Below are 16,060 nucleotides of genomic sequence, written 5' to 3'. Positions count from 1 at the left end.
AGAACTCAGTGTAGATGTACTGTATCCAGCTCTAAATTAGAATGAAAATAACACAGACTATATATTATCTTTACAAGCCCTTTTTATTCTTGGAACAATGGATTTTCACATTCAAGGACCAATTGTATTTATATTAATGAACACATGTCATTTGCTGTATCATAATGTATACACCAGTCTAACATTACTCTTCTTCGAATGGTGTCCTTTGTTGAAAATGTGTTTCAAATGGAAATAAAAACATCAAGAAACCTGAATTACTATTTTATGTTAAGTTCAAACACTACATTTCCTGGTGTGTGTTGTAGTTAGGGTTGCAGAATTTCAGGAACTTTCAAAATCGCTGGTTTTCCGGAAATCCCAGCCGTAGAAAGACATCACATCATTGTATGTCCCATTATGGTGTATGTGAGGGCATGGGCAGTGCCATTGAGGCCATCTCCATTTGAAGTAGTCAATTTTGTTCTACTTTTATGGGTTGGCAAACAAACTGCCACCTGTAGTGTTGCTTGAACAGGTATAAAGACAAGGTTGGTGATATACTGCCACCTGCATTTATTGAATGTTTGCTCAAGAGTACAATTCATTGGCTGATCACTCCTCGTGTGATCCTTCCTTAAACCATAGGAAGTCCCACCCAGTTGACTACCTCAAAATTGTGAAAGTCCTCAATGGCTCTGCCCATGCAAAAAAATGGCTTTTGGGCACTATCATCCTCTTTCTATCTCTATGGTTAGTATCATTAGCCAGAGGAACAACAGTACTGCATATAGCAGTTAACAATAAAACTTGACATTTGAAAAAGCCCAACCCTCAGCCTTAGAAGGAACTGAAATGAGTAGCCTGTTATCCAAAGGCAGCGTCTGACTGGTGTACACAGTAATCATGACTCAAATGTGTGTTTCTGGTGTGTATTAGGTTTCAAAACTAATGAAGGACTTGGTATCTTGCTTTTTTCTTTTGTCTTTTGTCTTGACTGACCATTCCAGTAGCATCAAAGTGGAGGAAATGTATTTACTCTGAGCTGAGAAAACATTTATACTCTACAGGCAGCAGCACAAGGAAAGGAAAATATTTTCTTCAGTGAAGAATGAGCGAAAGTTTCAAGGAAGTAAGTGCTGTTCATATGTATGCTAAAGGGTTTAACTGTCGGAGGGTTATAGGCTTTTCTTTATAATTACTTTTTCAGTATCTCTCAATTCAGAGCTACTTTTATGATTGCTACCTGTATGGATCATGCTAATAGCGCTTTAAAGCTAGAATCTGCAGTTGCTACATCCATTTTTGGATTTATAGATGTATGATATATACTCATTGAATATAACGTATACATGTCTCATGATCTTAGTTGAACTGTCGTACACTATCAGAATCAAAAATGTAAGCTTGTTAATGTAAACAAACACTGTATAGCCTCAAAACATGGTTAAAACTATCATATCGATATCATGGGTGCATCCATAGCGCTATGTATTTGAGTGGTTGCCTTTTTCTATTCCCTTCCCTCAGCTTTTTACCAAAACAGAGGTGGGGTATCCACTTTACTATTGTTTCAACTGCAGATTCTAGCTTTAAGACTATTCCTTGACTAATAGATGGTGCCATTGGAAATTGCTAACCATAAGCTAATGTAGTACGCACACAGACACCATTATCAAGCACAACCACAGACCTTATATGAATTGTTTATGCAGAACTGGGGTATTCGAGAAGATATGGAGTAATTCACAGTGTGTCTCTCAGGGCCCTGACATTCAGGGGACACCGTTCAGGGGTCCCTCTCTGTCCCAGCAGAGGAGGGTCATCCATTTCTCCAGCGGTGAGACTCTGGAGGAAGATAACAGTGAGGAAGAGGAGGATACATCACATGAGCAGGTGTTTAGGGAGCCTGAAGACATGGTATGGAAGAATTCAAACAGATAAGATTTAGATTCTTAGTAGAAATACTTTTTTGTCCATTAGTAGTCTAAATGTAGCACTAACCTGTGTGTTTTAGCTTAAACTCCCATGGAAAGCATATACTTGGTCTCTTGGCAGGAAGTCATTGCGCAGTAAGTTGCATTCCATTCCAGTGTGCTCTTGAAACATTCAAATTCAGCAAGGCAGTGTACTCCATATAATTCAGTCATTGTATAGAAATAATGCTTTACCACTGTATGTCCATTAAATACATTTTTGAAAAGGTCTTACATAAAGTATTTTTGTCTTCAGCTTGTGATTTTCTTGGGGAAAAACTGGCTGGTCTACTTGGCCTTAACACTGCCAAATACCAGTATGCTGTAGACGAATATCAACGCTCCATTAAGGTAAGGTAGTTGTACACATAACATAACACATCACATAGTCTTTCTTGACCACATAGGGCCAGGCATGAGTTTTTCCTGACAATGTGAGCTGACCAGGTACAACCTGGTGATAGGCATTAGGCCCCACAGTTGTTCCTGTTCTGGTCAAGTGGCCAGGAAAAGCTCCTAGACCTACATATAAAGCCTGCACTACATATTCAGAAATGTAGGCCACATATGAATGTTTCCATTCATCAGTCATTTTTAGCTCTTGATTAGACATCACATCAACTCTAGTAATTTAGCAATCAAACTCAGACAGAACTCAATTCTGTCTGAGTTTCTAAACCTAATTGAAACATTGATAATCCAACGGTTTTGATCACTTCTAGACCACAGCCAGTAAAGAAACTGAATGCTCTTATGAGGAAGGCACAGAGAGAATTCACCTTTCTTCAAGGATGAGCAGTGAATATGGGGCCACAAGCTTCTACAGACTCCCTGCTGGTTCTCAAGCCTCCCAAAACATTGAGCACAGAACTACAGGATCCCACAACAAGGGCTATCAAAATGATAATGAGCACTGAGAAAGAACTAGCTATTATGAATTTAACATATTAACATGTGTTAAGAAAGCTAATATTAATGTTGATGTGTGTATTTTTTGCTGTTCCTCTCGCTATGGTTTCTACCAAACCAGGGTTCAAATACATGTATATTTGATATTTAAAATACTTGTTTCTGTGTATTTGAGTATTGCCCAAAACCAGTACCTTTATACTCCTGAGACCCAGGAATACCTTTTTGTCCTCTCTAGTGGACATCAGTTATTGGTCCATATCACTGAGGCCATACAAGCCACTGTATTGAGTCCTGCTGCCGTCAAAATTAGGCAATTTTATAGAAAATTTTAAGAGTGTGTAATTATTAATTATTTTTGTGAATTTGATATTCAAATTGTTTCTAGAAAGTGAATATCTCAGGAATAGTTAAGTGAGTTGTCAGGACTCTGTAATAATTGTTTCACATTAAATAAGGGCTAAATAAGAGCTTATCAAGAAATGTCCTCTGTAGTGGACCACCCGGATGCCGCAACTATGTTTTCACCTACTGTACCCATTGACTGCAATGTCAATTTTTTTCATATTTACGTCCTAATGACCACTACAGGGAACAATTTTGCACTTACAATAAAAGATAAATAACAATATTATTTTCTTGGTAACATGTTTTTTTTCTCACCCTAAACACATGTTATGTAAAATATATATGTATTGGTCAAGAATATGAATGCAACATGTAAAGTGTTGGTCCCATGTTTCACAAGCTGAAATAAAAGATCCCAGACATTTTCCATTTGCACAAAAAGCTTATTTCTCTCAAATTTTGTGCACAAATTTCTTTACATCCCTGTTAGTGAGCATTTAGCCTAGTGGTTAGAGCCTAGTGGTTAGAGATTTGGGCCAGTAACCTAAAGGTTGCTAAATTGAATCCCTGTGTTGACGAGGTAAAAATCTGTCGTTCTACCCCTGAACAAGGCAGTTAACCAATTTTTCCTAGGCCGTCATTGTAAATAAGAATTTGTTCTTAACTGACTTGCCTAGTTAAATAAATTAAAAAAATGTCTCCTTTGCCAATATAATCCATCCACCTGACAGGTATGGCATATCAAGAAGCTGATTAAACAGCATGATCATTACACAGGTGCACCTTGTGCCGGGGACAATAAAAGGCCACTCTAAAATGTGCAGTTGTGTCACACAACACAATGCCACAGATTTCTCAAGTTGAGGGAGTGTGCAATTGGCATGCTGACTGCAGGAATGTCCACCAGAGTTGTTGCCAGATAATTGAATGTTAATTTTTCTACCATTAATCGCCTCCAACGTCGTTTTAATTTGGCAGTATGTCCAACCGGCCTCACAACTGGAGACCACGTGTAACCACACCAGCCTAGGGCCTCCACATCTGGCTTCTTCACCTGTGGGATCGTCCGAGACCAGCCACCTGATGAAACTGGGTTTGCGCAACTGAAGAATTGTCTGCACAAACTGTCAGAAACCATCTCAGGTTAGTTCATCTGCGTGTTCGTCGTCCTCACCAGGGTCTTGACCTGACTGCAGTTCAGCGTCGCAATCGACTTCTGCGGGCAAATGCTCACCTTCGATGGCTACTGGCACGCTGGAGAAGTGTGCTCTTCACGGATCAATCCCGACTTCAACTGTACCGGGCAGATGGCAGACAGCGTGTATTTAAATTTTATTTATTTATTTAACCTTTATTTAACTAGGCAAGTCAGTTAAGAACAAATTCTTATTTACAATGACGGCCTACCAAAAGGCCTCCTGCGGGGATGGGGGTTGGGATTAAAAATAAATTAAATAAAAATATAGGACAAAACACACATCACAACAAGAGAGACAACACCACATAAAGAGAGACCTAAGACAACAACATAGCATGGCAGCATTACATGACAACACAGCATGGTAGCAACCCAACATGACGACAACCATGTATGGCGCTGTGTGGGCGAACGGTTTGCTGATGTCAACATTGTGAACAGAGTGCCCCATGGTGGCGGTGGGGTTATGGTATGGGCAGGCATAAGCTACGGACAATGAACACATTTGCATTTTATCGATGGCAATTTGAATGCACAGAGATACCGTGACGAGATTCTGAGGCCCATTGTCGTGCCGTTCATCTGCCGCCATCAACTCATGTTTCAGCATGATAATGCACGGCCCTATGTCGCAAGGACCTGCACACAATTCCTGGAAGCTAAACATTTCCCAGTTCTTCCATGGCCTGCATACTCACCAGACATGTCACTCATTGAGCATTTTTGGGATGTTCTGAGATCAACGTGTATGACAGCGTGTTCCAGTTGCCGCCAATATCCAGCAAGTTCACACAGCCATTGAAGTGGGACAACATTCCACAGGCCACAATCAACAGCCTGATCAACTCTATGTGAAAGAGATGTGTTACGCTGCATGAGGCAAATGGTGGTCACACCAGGTACTGACTGGTTTTCTGATCCACGTCCCTACCTTTTTAAAAAAGGTTTCTGTGACCAACAAATGCATATCTGTATTCCCAGTCATGTTAAATCCATAGATTAGGGCCTAATGAATTTATTTAAATTTACTGATTTCCTTATATGACCTATAACTCAGTAACATCGTTGAAATTGTTGCATGTTGTGTTTATATTTTTGTTCAGTGTATATATATATATATAATATATCCCTTATTTTTTCTCCCAGCTGTCAGAAGGTTATTTTAGTATTTGAATGGTTGTTTGACAAAACAAGCAAATAGTCTTCCAAATTGTATTTGAAAGTACTGTATTTTCAAATACTTATTTCAAATACCTGGGTTAAATTCATGGGAGTCAGAATTTGATCATTTTCAAATACTTTCCAAAATTAAACTACTTGTTTTTTCAAATAAAAGTTATATGAATAATTGTTTTGAAATGTATTGAAAAGTAATTTAAATACTTGAAATAGCATTTGACCTCAGGTTGGTTTCTACTCTATTGCACTTTATCTGCCTATATTAATAAAATGCTGGATTTAAAAAAAYAAAATGACATTTTCCATGCATCCCTTCAATTTGATTGCATTTCTTACAAAATGCGTTTGTACAGCATGCGAGCAAATGTCAGACATATTTTTTTAGAGCATAGCTAGTTGCTACATATGACTAAATTCAGCACAGGGCCAAAAATATTCGACGAGGATGGGATTCGAACCCACGCGTGCAGAGCACAATGGATTAGCAGTCCATCGCCTTAACCACTCGGCCACCTCGTCGTTCTACCCAATGCTAAACAGTTAGCTTTATCAAACCAAGCTACATATATTGCCCCGTTACATGTTTTCACAACATATAACGTTGCATTTCAGGATAGTTCTGATTTGTATAAATAAAATGTATACATTTTAGCTAGCTACATCTGTCTTAATCATTCCATTGTGGTAGATAGCTAACATTAGCCAGCTATAATTTTTAAACTGGACCTATCAGCGTAAGAAAACACTTGAAACGCAGGCGCATTCTGAATTCAACAAATATCCAGTAGCAGCAGCGAATGCTTTGAAAGCCAATATGCAAATGATTGACAGAGTAATTTAGGCTGTTGTGTGAGTTGTATAACATAACTTTAAACTCGTACAAGGACTCACAGAGAAAGGCAAGGGCATGGAGAGCTGTAAATCTGCAAGTGGAAATGCCTGGTAAGGACAGCTTGCTGCTAGAAAAATAACCTTAGCTAGGTAACTCGTAAGGGTGAGGACTAGATGGTATACAACTACGAAGATAATGGACTTTTCGTAGCAGGTTAGGATAATTAGGTTAAGGGTAAGACAATTGTTAGGTTTAGGGATAATTAAAATGCAGAAATTCTCCCGAAACGACATTTTTAAAAAAAGATTTAGACGCTATTTGCGTCACTTCCGTCCGTAGCAGTATGGCATCTAGCCACAACCGCAAGTAAACTAGCCAACTTGCTAGCTACCTGCTTGAACTGTGTTGTTGACCAAATACACAACTTTCTCTCACCTATTAGTTAGCTAGCTGCATACATAGCCAGCTACATACTTAGCTAGCTACCTGCCAATTATTATTTCACTAATCAAACAACAATGTGCTCCCTGCAATAAGGTAAATTAGAAATAAACATATTGTAATGAAACAGCAGGGAGCAGGTCTCGAACCCTCGACCTTCTAGCCCGAGGTCAGGCGCGCTATCGATTGTTCCGCTAAAGCATGCTCATGCGGCAGAACCGATTTCCGCGCTTATAAACCCAGGGTCGTTGCACTACTCCCTCCTTTCAAAGAGCGCGTCCTCGCGCTAGCTTGTGACTCTACGTCTTACAGGAACGCGCTCACCGGCCAAGCACACGCGCTGTCGTGGATGCAAGGTCCGATCACTTCGACCTTCTAGCCCGAGGTCCGGCGCGCTATCGACTGTGCCGCAAAAGCATGCTCGTGCGGCAGAGTCGATTTCCGCGCTTATAAACCCAGGGTCGTTACAATATGTTTACATAAGATTCAAGAAATGGCATGGTGTGTATTTCCCTCAACCTTTGATAGCTCAGATTGAGATTGCTCTATTTGTGTAAGATGCAGGTGTCCTTACCTGTCTCCCCTCTTCTTTTTGTCTGAGGAGTCATTTGGTGTGTTCAGTTGATGACTGTCAGAAGAAATGGAAGAACCTGAGGGACACATTCGTCAGACTCAAGCGGGCTGAAGAGCAGAGGAAAGCCTCTGGGGAGCCGGATAGTCACAAGAAGAACTGGATGCACAGCAGGAGAATGTCCTTCCTCACCCCCTTCATCCAGGGCAAGAGCTGACAAGGAGACACCACACTTGACTTGGAGGATAGGGGAGAGGATGATAAGAAAATGGAGAGGAACGGGGAAAGTGCCACAGAAGGCGTGGATGATAAATCAGCCTTCATTATCCACGAGATCAAGGGGGACTACGAAGACGATGAGGACGCTCCCTCTCCTGACACTGCATCGGGATCCAATGGGCCCAGCCAGAAGAGGAGGTGGCAGATGGATGGGATGGATGGAATGGAGGACATAGAGGACGAGATGTTCTTCTTTAGTTTGCTCCCGTATTTTAGGAAGCTCCCCCATGGAAAAAAGAGTGCTCTAAAACTGAAAATACACCAACTTTTACATGAAGCAGCATTCCAATAACCCACTGCCCTGCCACGCCCCCTCCTTTCCTCCTTGTTTTGTAAAGCATAAGCCTACATTTTGTCATGTTACCAACTATTGTTCTATACTCAGTTTGGTACTATGCCTGTTGTTTATGGTGATTGCAAGGTCAATTGTTAACAAATAAGTACTTTATATATTTGAGGGCCTGAATTGATTGCTGTGTCTGCAAGCAATTCTCCCAAATGCTCCGAATAATGAAACACTACACCCTTCCCTCTGGGCAGATGTGGAAACCATTGGCAATGGTGATGCTACCAGTTAAGCAAGGTTAACCATTAATGTAAATCATTGGCAAATCCGGGGAGGGAAGATCTCACTAGCCAGCTTTGTCTCTGTTTTGCATGCTTTTTTAGAAGAAGCACCAACACAAGTCAGTATTTGTTTTTAACACATAAGCAGAGCGGGGTAGTTTTCAATACTTACCAGGTGGTGGCAGTCTCACTGATTGTCATATAAAAAACGTGTTATTCCCCCCCAGCCAATGAGTGTTGTCTCCTATTCGTTTTCCCTGAGTTGTTTGGGAAGGCACTCTGAACTGGTTTTATAACATCCCACATATCAGCAGCACTGTAGATTCAAGGCCCCCAGTTACTTTTTACCAAAGCAGACATAAACTTTATCAAGGGCTAAAGGTCCTCTGGTTCACTTAGACACTTAAACCAAAGCAGAAACTCTAGTCTAGCCATATTCATCATGTCCATGCAGACACTTATCTTCTTGACAGGGCTGGTTGCGCTGTCCAGTTCATACACTGTAAGTACAGTCAATACATTTGAATTATGATTGTGAAGATGATTACTAGACATGTAAAGGTAGTGCTTAAAGGAATAGTGGAATTGAAATTATAGCATATTTATTATTTGCTAAATATTTGTTTCTCTGGGGGGACAGATTCCTCTGTCATCTCGTGTGCATGGTATGTCAACCAAATATCTTACCATAAAGTCAATTCCAAATACCTCAAAATGATTCTACCTCCATGTCTTGATCTGAGCCATGCTTTTTATGTGCAGAGGTATACGGAAACGGTGAAGATGATAACCCCTTACTTAACTTGGGTGAGTTTGAGGAATTTAACCGGATGTTTCTATGTGGTCATTTTGATTAAACATTTCATGTTTGATGTTCATGACATGAATAGTGATCAAATGTTGAATTCATTGTTTTCAAATTATATTTGGCCTGACAGGAGCAGAAGAAGACTTGGTCGAAGGGGATATGCTCATTCTGGTAAGAACCAATGGCGTTATTTTGCTATATGTTATCAGATTGCTGTTATTGCTTAAAAACACTGATTGTCCTTTGATAATCTTTATAATGTCTTCCCTGAGTCCAGAAAGATTCAGTCCAATTAGTACATGACTCTTTTTCTTCCTTTTAACAGCCAGGACGCAATGCCTTGATTGACACTAAATACAGGTGGAAGTTTCCCATACCCTACATTCTGTCAGATGACTTGGGTAAGTGCAAGTTGAATTTGATATAGAGCCCAACTAAAATTACTTGAATTCATTGATTTACATGCCACACAGCATAAAAGGCATATTATCAATTTATTACACTGTAAGCCACTTGTAATGTCTTAGCTTTGTTCTTCCTTGTCTTTCAGATTTGAATGCCAAAGGTTGTGTCCATCAGGCGTTTGAAATGTATCGTCTGAAATCTTGCATAGACTTCAAGCCCTACGAAGGCGAGAAGACATACATCAAGTTTGAAAAGAGAGGCGGGTATGAGCTGACAGTGTACATATTGTCCAACAGCCATTGCTTTTACACAGAACACTATAGCTTTCATGTATGCATTCACCAGGACAGACTAAATGAACAAATCTCAGTCAATTTGTTACGCAAAACAATTGCCTTCTTGCATAACTGCTGCAACGTTTTAACATTCGACTTTAAACATGTCTGCCCTCACACATCCATATAACCTAACGTTGAACTGTGTTTGCCAGTTGTTTCTCCAGCGTTGGGGACCAGCAGAATGGACAGATCCTGTCCCTGGGCGATGGCTGTGACCACAAGGCTGTGATCGAACACGAGCTCCTCCACGCTCTGGGCTTCTACCATGAGCAGTCTCGCCAGGACAGAGACGACTATGTCAAGATCTGGCTGGACCAGGTCACTCCAGGTCAGTATCAGTCAGCCCTCTGGTTGATGAGAGACAGCAAGGGTAGTGGATCTTGGCCACAAAGGGCCAAGTGGAGGGTTTTGTTACGGCCTAGCACTAACACTATTCAGCCTAGCACTATTCACAACATGTGACTGTCTAGATGCAATACCATTATTAGTTAAGTGGGAACATTTTAGTATGACATGTTTTTTATCCTTTCTTGCAGGGCTGGAACATAATTTCAACAAATACGATGATTCCTTCATCACTGACCAGAACACTCCTTACGATTATGAGTCTGTCATGCACTACCGGCCATACTCCTTCAACGTGGACCCCAACATTCCCACAATCACCACCAACATCCCAGAATTCAACAACATCATTGGCCAGTACCTGGACTTCAGCAAACTGGACATGCTGAGATTGAACAGGATGTATAACTGCTGTAAGTGTTGTGAGACATATGACAGAGAGTATTACCTACACTGCTGTGTGGCAGCAGTGTAGGAAAATGCAAACTACTCGTTTTAAGAACAAGCTGATCACCTCTCTGTTTTTGTCAAGTTGAAATGTTCTAGTGTTAGATGAGATGATCAAATTATAGTTGCTTTATTGTGATCCACGTGTCAACTGAGATATGCCACTCCTCCATTGCCAGCCTCCCCTCTCACTCTCCTGGACCAGTGTTCCTTTGAGTACAACAACATCTGTGGGATGATTCAGAGTCCCACTGATGATGCAGATTGGGTCCACACCAAGAGCAGCACTGGGAACGAGGATCACACTCTCATTGGCCAATGCCGAGGTCAGTTCAACAATACATCACCTCAGATCAACCACTTCTAGGAGTATGAGTACCATACCCCCAATCCTAACCATTAGAGTGAAGAGCTCTAACATATTGCATGTGTGATATCTTTGTGGTCTTTTAGATGCAGGTTACTACATGCACTTCAACACTAAGACCGGGAAGGAGGACGAGTCAGCTCTGTTAGAGTCTCGCATCCTGTACCCCAAGAGACACCTGCAGTGTCTGCAGTTTTTCTACAAGATGACAGGCGGACCAAAGGACAGACTTGTGATTTGGGTGAAGATGGACGATGGGACTGGGACAGTTCGCAAACTGAAGAAAATACACACCATCTGGGGTATTCATTTTCATATATACAGTGGGGAGAACAAGTATTTGATACACTGCCGATTTTGCAGGTTTTCCTACTTACAAAGCATGTAGAGGTCTGTAATTTTTATCATAGGTACACTTCAACTGTGGAGAAGACGAATCTAAACAAAAAATCCAGAAAATCACATTGTATGATTTTTAAGTAATTAATTGCATTTTATTGCATGACATAAGTATTGATCACCTACCAACCAGTAAGAATTCCGGCTCTCACAGACCTGTTAGGTTTTTCTTTAAAAAAGCCCTCCTGTTCTCCACTCATTACCTGTTTATTAACTGCACCTGTTTGAACCTCTTACCTGTATAAAAAACACCTGTCCACACACTCCAAAATCAACAGACTCCAAACCTCTCCACAATGGCCAAGACCAGAGAAGCTGTATAAGGACATCAGGGAATAAATTGTAGACATGCAACAGGCTGGGATGGGCTTACAGGACAATAGGCAAGCAGCTTGGTGAGAAGGCAACAACTGTTGGCGCAATTATTAGAAAAATGGAAGAAGTTCAAGATGACGGTCAATCCACCCTCGGGTCTGGGGCCCATGCAAGATCTCACCTCGTGGGCATCAATGATCATGAGGGAGGTGAGTACAGCCCAGAACTACACGCAGACCTGGTCAATGACCTGAAGAGAGCTGGGACCCACAGTTCTCAAAAAACCATTAGTAAACACACTACACCGTCATGGATTAAATCCTGCAGCGCACGCAAGGTCCACCTGCTCAGCCAGCGCATGTCCAGGCCCGTCTGAAGTTTGCCAATGACCATCTGGATGATCCAGAGGAGGAATGGGAGCAGCTCATGTGGTGATGAGACAAAAATAGAGGTTTGTTTCTAAACTCCACGCCCGTGTTTGGAAAGGAAGAAGGATGAGTACAACCCCAAGAACACCATCCCAACCGTGAAGCATGGAGGTGGAAACATCATTCTTTGGGTGCTTTTCTGCAAAGGGTACAGGATGACTGCACCGTATGAGGAGGATGGATGGGGCCATGTATCGCGAGATCTTGCCAACAACCTCCTTCCCTCAGTAAGAGCATTGAAGATGGGTCGTGGGCTGGGTCTTCCAGCATGACAACGACCCGAAACACAGCCAACGGGCAACTAAGGAGTGGCGCCGTAAGAAGCATCTCAAGGTCCTGGAGTGGCCTAGCCAGTCTCCAGACCTGAACCCAATAGAAAATCTTTGGAGGAGCTGAAAGTCCGGTATAGCCCCGCGACAGCCCCGAAACTGAAGGATCTGGAGAAGATCTGTATGGAGGAGTGGGCCAAAATCCTGCTGCGTGTGTTGCAACCTGGTCAAGACTACAGGAAACGTATGATCTCTGTAATTGCAAACAAAGGTTTCTGTACCAAATATTAAGATCTGCTTTTCTGATGTATCAAATACTTATGTCATGCAATAAAATGCAAATTAATTACTTAAAAATCATACAATGTGATTTTCTGAATTTTTGTTTTAGATTCCGTCTCTCATAGTTGAAGTGTACCCATGATAGAAATTACAGACCTCTACATGCTTTGTAAGTAGGAAAACCTGCAAAATCGGCAGTGTATCAAATACTTGTTCTCCCCACTGTACAATCACTGATATATGTATTGTTTATCCTCTTTGGTTGAAACTTTGTTACTGCATGATTTCATTTCGATTTGTAAACTAGGAGATGCCGACCACACATGGAGGATTGTCCACGTCTCCATGGAGATCGAAGAGAAGTTCCGCTATGCTTTCCAAGGTGTCCGAGGAGATCCATCTACAACCAGTGGAGGAATCTTCATTGACGACATCAGCCTGACTGAGACTCGCTGTCCCAACGCTGTCTGGCAGATCAAGAACTTCACCGGAATCCTCAACACTGCAAACAATACCACCGTCATGGACAGTCCAGTCTTCTACAGCCCAGAGGGCTATCGTTACGGTGTACGTGTGCGTCCCGTCTCTGACTACAGTGACCACACTGGTGGCTACACTGGGATGTACTTCCACCTGGCCAGCGGGGAGAATGACGTGGTCATGCAGTGGCCGGCCCTGAATAGGCAGGCTAAAATCGTGGTCATGGACCAGGATCCTGACATTCAATTGAGGATGTCGTCTGCTCGCAGTCTGACTACAGACCTGATTAAGAGTACGTCATTATTGTGTTTAGAGAATACACTTTAGGTTAGATTTGTCTTCATGTACACTTTACCTTAAAGTATTTTCTCTTTGCTTAACTTAATTATATCTGGATAAATCAGGAAATGCTTAGTTTGTTATATCTGGCCCATAATCTGGTCAGAAATTCGACGGCAATGAAACAGCTATAATGTGATTTAATAGTCTAATGATATACAGTATGTTTCTGTGTTCTCCAGCTCCAGATGGGAAGCTGTGGTGGGACAATCCAACCAATGTGGGGACCTACGATCCAGGGTGTGGGTGCTACAGGGGAGAGTCGCGGGGATGGCGCAACATGATCAAGCATTTCGACTTGCGACGACGGAACTACCTGAAAAACGATGACCTCATCATCTTTATCGACTTTGAAGGTAAGAATTTGTTCTTAACTGACTTTCCAAGTTAAATAAAGGTTACAAAAAAATATAGGAGCTTGTTAGATTTTGAGGTCAGCTGATTGAATGGCCACACTGCTTTTAATGTCTCTATAGACATAACATCTCTGATAAAAACAGAGGTTCCCATCAACCCAAAGGAGTGAGGACATGTTTTACTGCCACCGAGGGGAGGTAAGCTGGTTATTTTACATTTTTTCAAATTTATTTTATTTTTGTGCTGGGGATTTTGTGAGATATTTCCGAGAGTCACTTTTTAAAGTAGACTGACATTTTGTATTTTCATTAATATTGTTCCAATTTAGTTTTTCGTGTCTTTGTATTTGATATTTTGGCAGAACCGGCAGTCCTGAGGATTTGGACAGACTCAAGAAGAGTACAGAAAATAACAGCACAATCTATGTAAACTAATGTTGTGAGTAAATATAAATTATTTTGTAGGAAATTTGATTGGTTTGAAAACTTTACAAAATGACTAAAAACTCTTGAAATGTTATTTGTTTTTACTGTTCAAATATTCTTATTCACAAATTCTTTCATTAAAGTTTGAGTCTTCAAATAAATGCTTCATTATGTTTTTTCTGTTGGACAGGATTTTTTGTTATGAAATAAAAATCAATATCACATAACACTTCGTAGATATGATCACAGTAAAATATACTTTTTAAAGTCATATACGTATGAGGATCATGGCTCCTTTATATGTCACTTAAATGACAGGGGATTATTATGATTCACTTTTAGTATCTCAAAATGTCCATTTTGTAATACATTTTATCTCACACACTTCAATCATCATATACATCATCTAAAATATGTTTGCATTTGTTACCATAGCGTGTTATATTACCCATAGAAATATATACTGAACAAAAATATAAACGCAACATGTAATGTGTTGGTCCCATGTTTCATGAGCTGAAATAAAATATCCCAGAAATTTTCCATAAGCACAAAAAGCTTATTTCTATAATATGTTGTGCACAAATGTGTTTACATTACTGTTAGTGAGCATTTCTCCTTTGCCAAGATAAACCATCCACCTGACAGGTGTGGCATATCAAGAAGCTGATTAAACAGCATGATCATTACACAGTTGCACCTTGTGCTGGGGATAATAAAAGGGCACTCTAAAATGTGCAGTTTTGTCACACAACACAATGCCACAAATGTCTCAAGTTTTGAGGGAGAGTGCAATTGGCATGCTGACTGCAGGAATGTCCACCAGAGCTGTTACCAGATAATACAATTTTCATTTCTCTACAATAAGCCACCTCCAACGTTGTTTAAGAGAATTTGGCAGTATGTCTAAACGGCCACACAACCGCATGTTAAGTATAACCCTGCCAGCCCAGGACCTTCACATCCGGCTTCTTCACCTGCGGGATAATCTGAGACCAGCCACCCAGACAACTGATTAAACTGTGGGTTTGCACAAGCGAAGAATATCTGCACAAGCTGTCAGAAACCATCTCTTGAGTCCCTGTTTCAACTGTACCGGGCAGATGGCAGACAGCATGTATGGTGTCGTGTGTGCAAGCAGTTTGCTGATGTCAACGTTGTTAACAGCGTGCCCCATGGTGGTGGTCAGGTTATGGTATGATCAGGCGTAAGCAATGGACAATGAACACAACTGCATTTTATCGATTGCAATTTGAATGTACAGAGATACCATGACAAGATCCTGAGGCCCATTGTCGTTGCATTCACCTGCCGCCATCACCCCATGTTTCAGCATGATAATGCCCAGCCCCATGTCCCAAGGATCTGTAGCATATTCCTGGAAGCTGAAAATGTCCCAGTTCTTCCATGGCCTGCATACTCCCCAGACATGTCACCCATTGCACATGTTTGGGCTGCTCTAGGTCGACGAATACGACAATGTGTTCCAGTTCCAGCCAATATACAGCAACTTCACACAGCCATTGAAAAGGAGTGGGACAACATTCCACAGGCCACGATCAACAGCCTGATCAACTCTATGCAAAGGAGCTGTGTCACGCTGCATGAGGCAAATGGTGGTCACACCAGATACTGACTGGTTTTCTGATCCACGTCCCTACCTTTTTTAAGGTATCTGTGACCAACAATTTATTTCAATTGATTGATTTCCTTAAATTAACTGTAAAATCTTTGAAATTGTTGCATGTTGGGTTTATATTTTGGTTCAGTGTAATTA

At 41.2% G+C, this 16,060-nt stretch overlaps 2 protein-coding genes and 1 non-coding gene across 4 annotated transcripts; 2 read left to right on the top strand and 1 right to left on the bottom strand.

The window, feature by feature from the left end:
* The first annotated feature begins 828 nt into the window (after positions 1–828).
* Positions 829–3,373, top strand: LOC112068752 (protein FAM177A1-like). 2 transcript variants are annotated; one of them, XM_024135953.2, is made up of 6 exons: positions 829–907; positions 1,050–1,111; positions 1,744–1,899; positions 1,997–2,051; positions 2,212–2,306; positions 2,678–3,373. In XM_024135953.2, the coding sequence occupies exons 2-6, from the start codon at positions 1,091–1,093 to the stop codon at positions 2,870–2,872; spliced, it is 522 nt and encodes a 173-aa protein (XP_023991721.1). In that variant the 5' UTR covers positions 829–907; positions 1,050–1,090; the 3' UTR covers positions 2,873–3,373. The 2 variants fall into 2 exon arrangements, with proteins under 2 accessions (XP_023991721.1, XP_070294394.1); XM_070438293.1 differs by having other exon boundaries at positions 853–1,111.
* Positions 3,374–6,026: 2,653 nt separating this feature from the next.
* On the bottom strand, positions 6,027–6,108 carry trnas-gcu (transfer RNA serine (anticodon GCU)). The gene has a single exon. It is a non-coding gene; the product is annotated as a tRNA-Ser (tRNA).
* Positions 6,109–8,615: 2,507 nt separating this feature from the next.
* Positions 8,616–14,306, top strand: LOC112068749 (meprin A subunit alpha). Its single transcript, XM_024135949.2, has 14 exons — positions 8,616–8,781; positions 8,920–8,944; positions 9,042–9,086; positions 9,218–9,258; positions 9,413–9,488; positions 9,638–9,755; positions 9,983–10,158; positions 10,367–10,588; positions 10,802–10,948; positions 11,076–11,291; positions 12,990–13,454; positions 13,684–13,857; positions 13,978–14,055; positions 14,220–14,306. The coding sequence occupies exons 1-13, from the start codon at positions 8,722–8,724 to the stop codon at positions 14,025–14,027; spliced, it is 1,815 nt and encodes a 604-aa protein (XP_023991717.1). The 5' UTR covers positions 8,616–8,721; the 3' UTR covers positions 14,028–14,055; positions 14,220–14,306.
* The last annotated feature ends 1,754 nt before the right edge of the window (positions 14,307–16,060 follow it).

The sequence above is a fragment of the Salvelinus sp. IW2-2015 genome, unplaced genomic scaffold (genome assembly GCF_002910315.2).
Source record: "Salvelinus sp. IW2-2015 unplaced genomic scaffold, ASM291031v2 Un_scaffold690, whole genome shotgun sequence".
Taxonomy (NCBI): Eukaryota; Metazoa; Chordata; class Actinopteri; order Salmoniformes; family Salmonidae; genus Salvelinus; species Salvelinus sp. IW2-2015.
This window is presented reverse-complemented; position numbering and strand designations above follow the sequence as displayed.

Excerpts from the sequence above, each read along its gene's own strand:
- LOC112068752 (XM_024135953.2), top strand. The coding sequence starts at position 1,091 with ATGAGCGAAAGTTTCAAGGAA. Across the intron at positions 1,112-1,743 it reads TGAGCGAAAGTTTCAAGGAA|GGCCCTGACATTCAGGGGAC; the intron begins GTAAGTGCTGTT and ends TGTGTCTCTCAG. Across the intron at positions 1,900-1,996 it reads TTAGGGAGCCTGAAGACATG|CTTAAACTCCCATGGAAAGC; the intron begins GTATGGAAGAAT and ends TGTGTGTTTTAG.
- LOC112068749 (XM_024135949.2), top strand. The coding sequence starts at position 8,722 with ATGTCCATGCAGACACTTATCTTCTTGACAGGGCTGGTTGCGCTGTCC. Across the intron at positions 9,259-9,412 it reads AAGGGGATATGCTCATTCTG|CCAGGACGCAATGCCTTGAT; the intron begins GTAAGAACCAAT and ends TCCTTTTAACAG. Across the intron at positions 11,292-12,989 it reads GAAAATACACACCATCTGGG|GAGATGCCGACCACACATGG; the intron begins GTATTCATTTTC and ends TTTGTAAACTAG.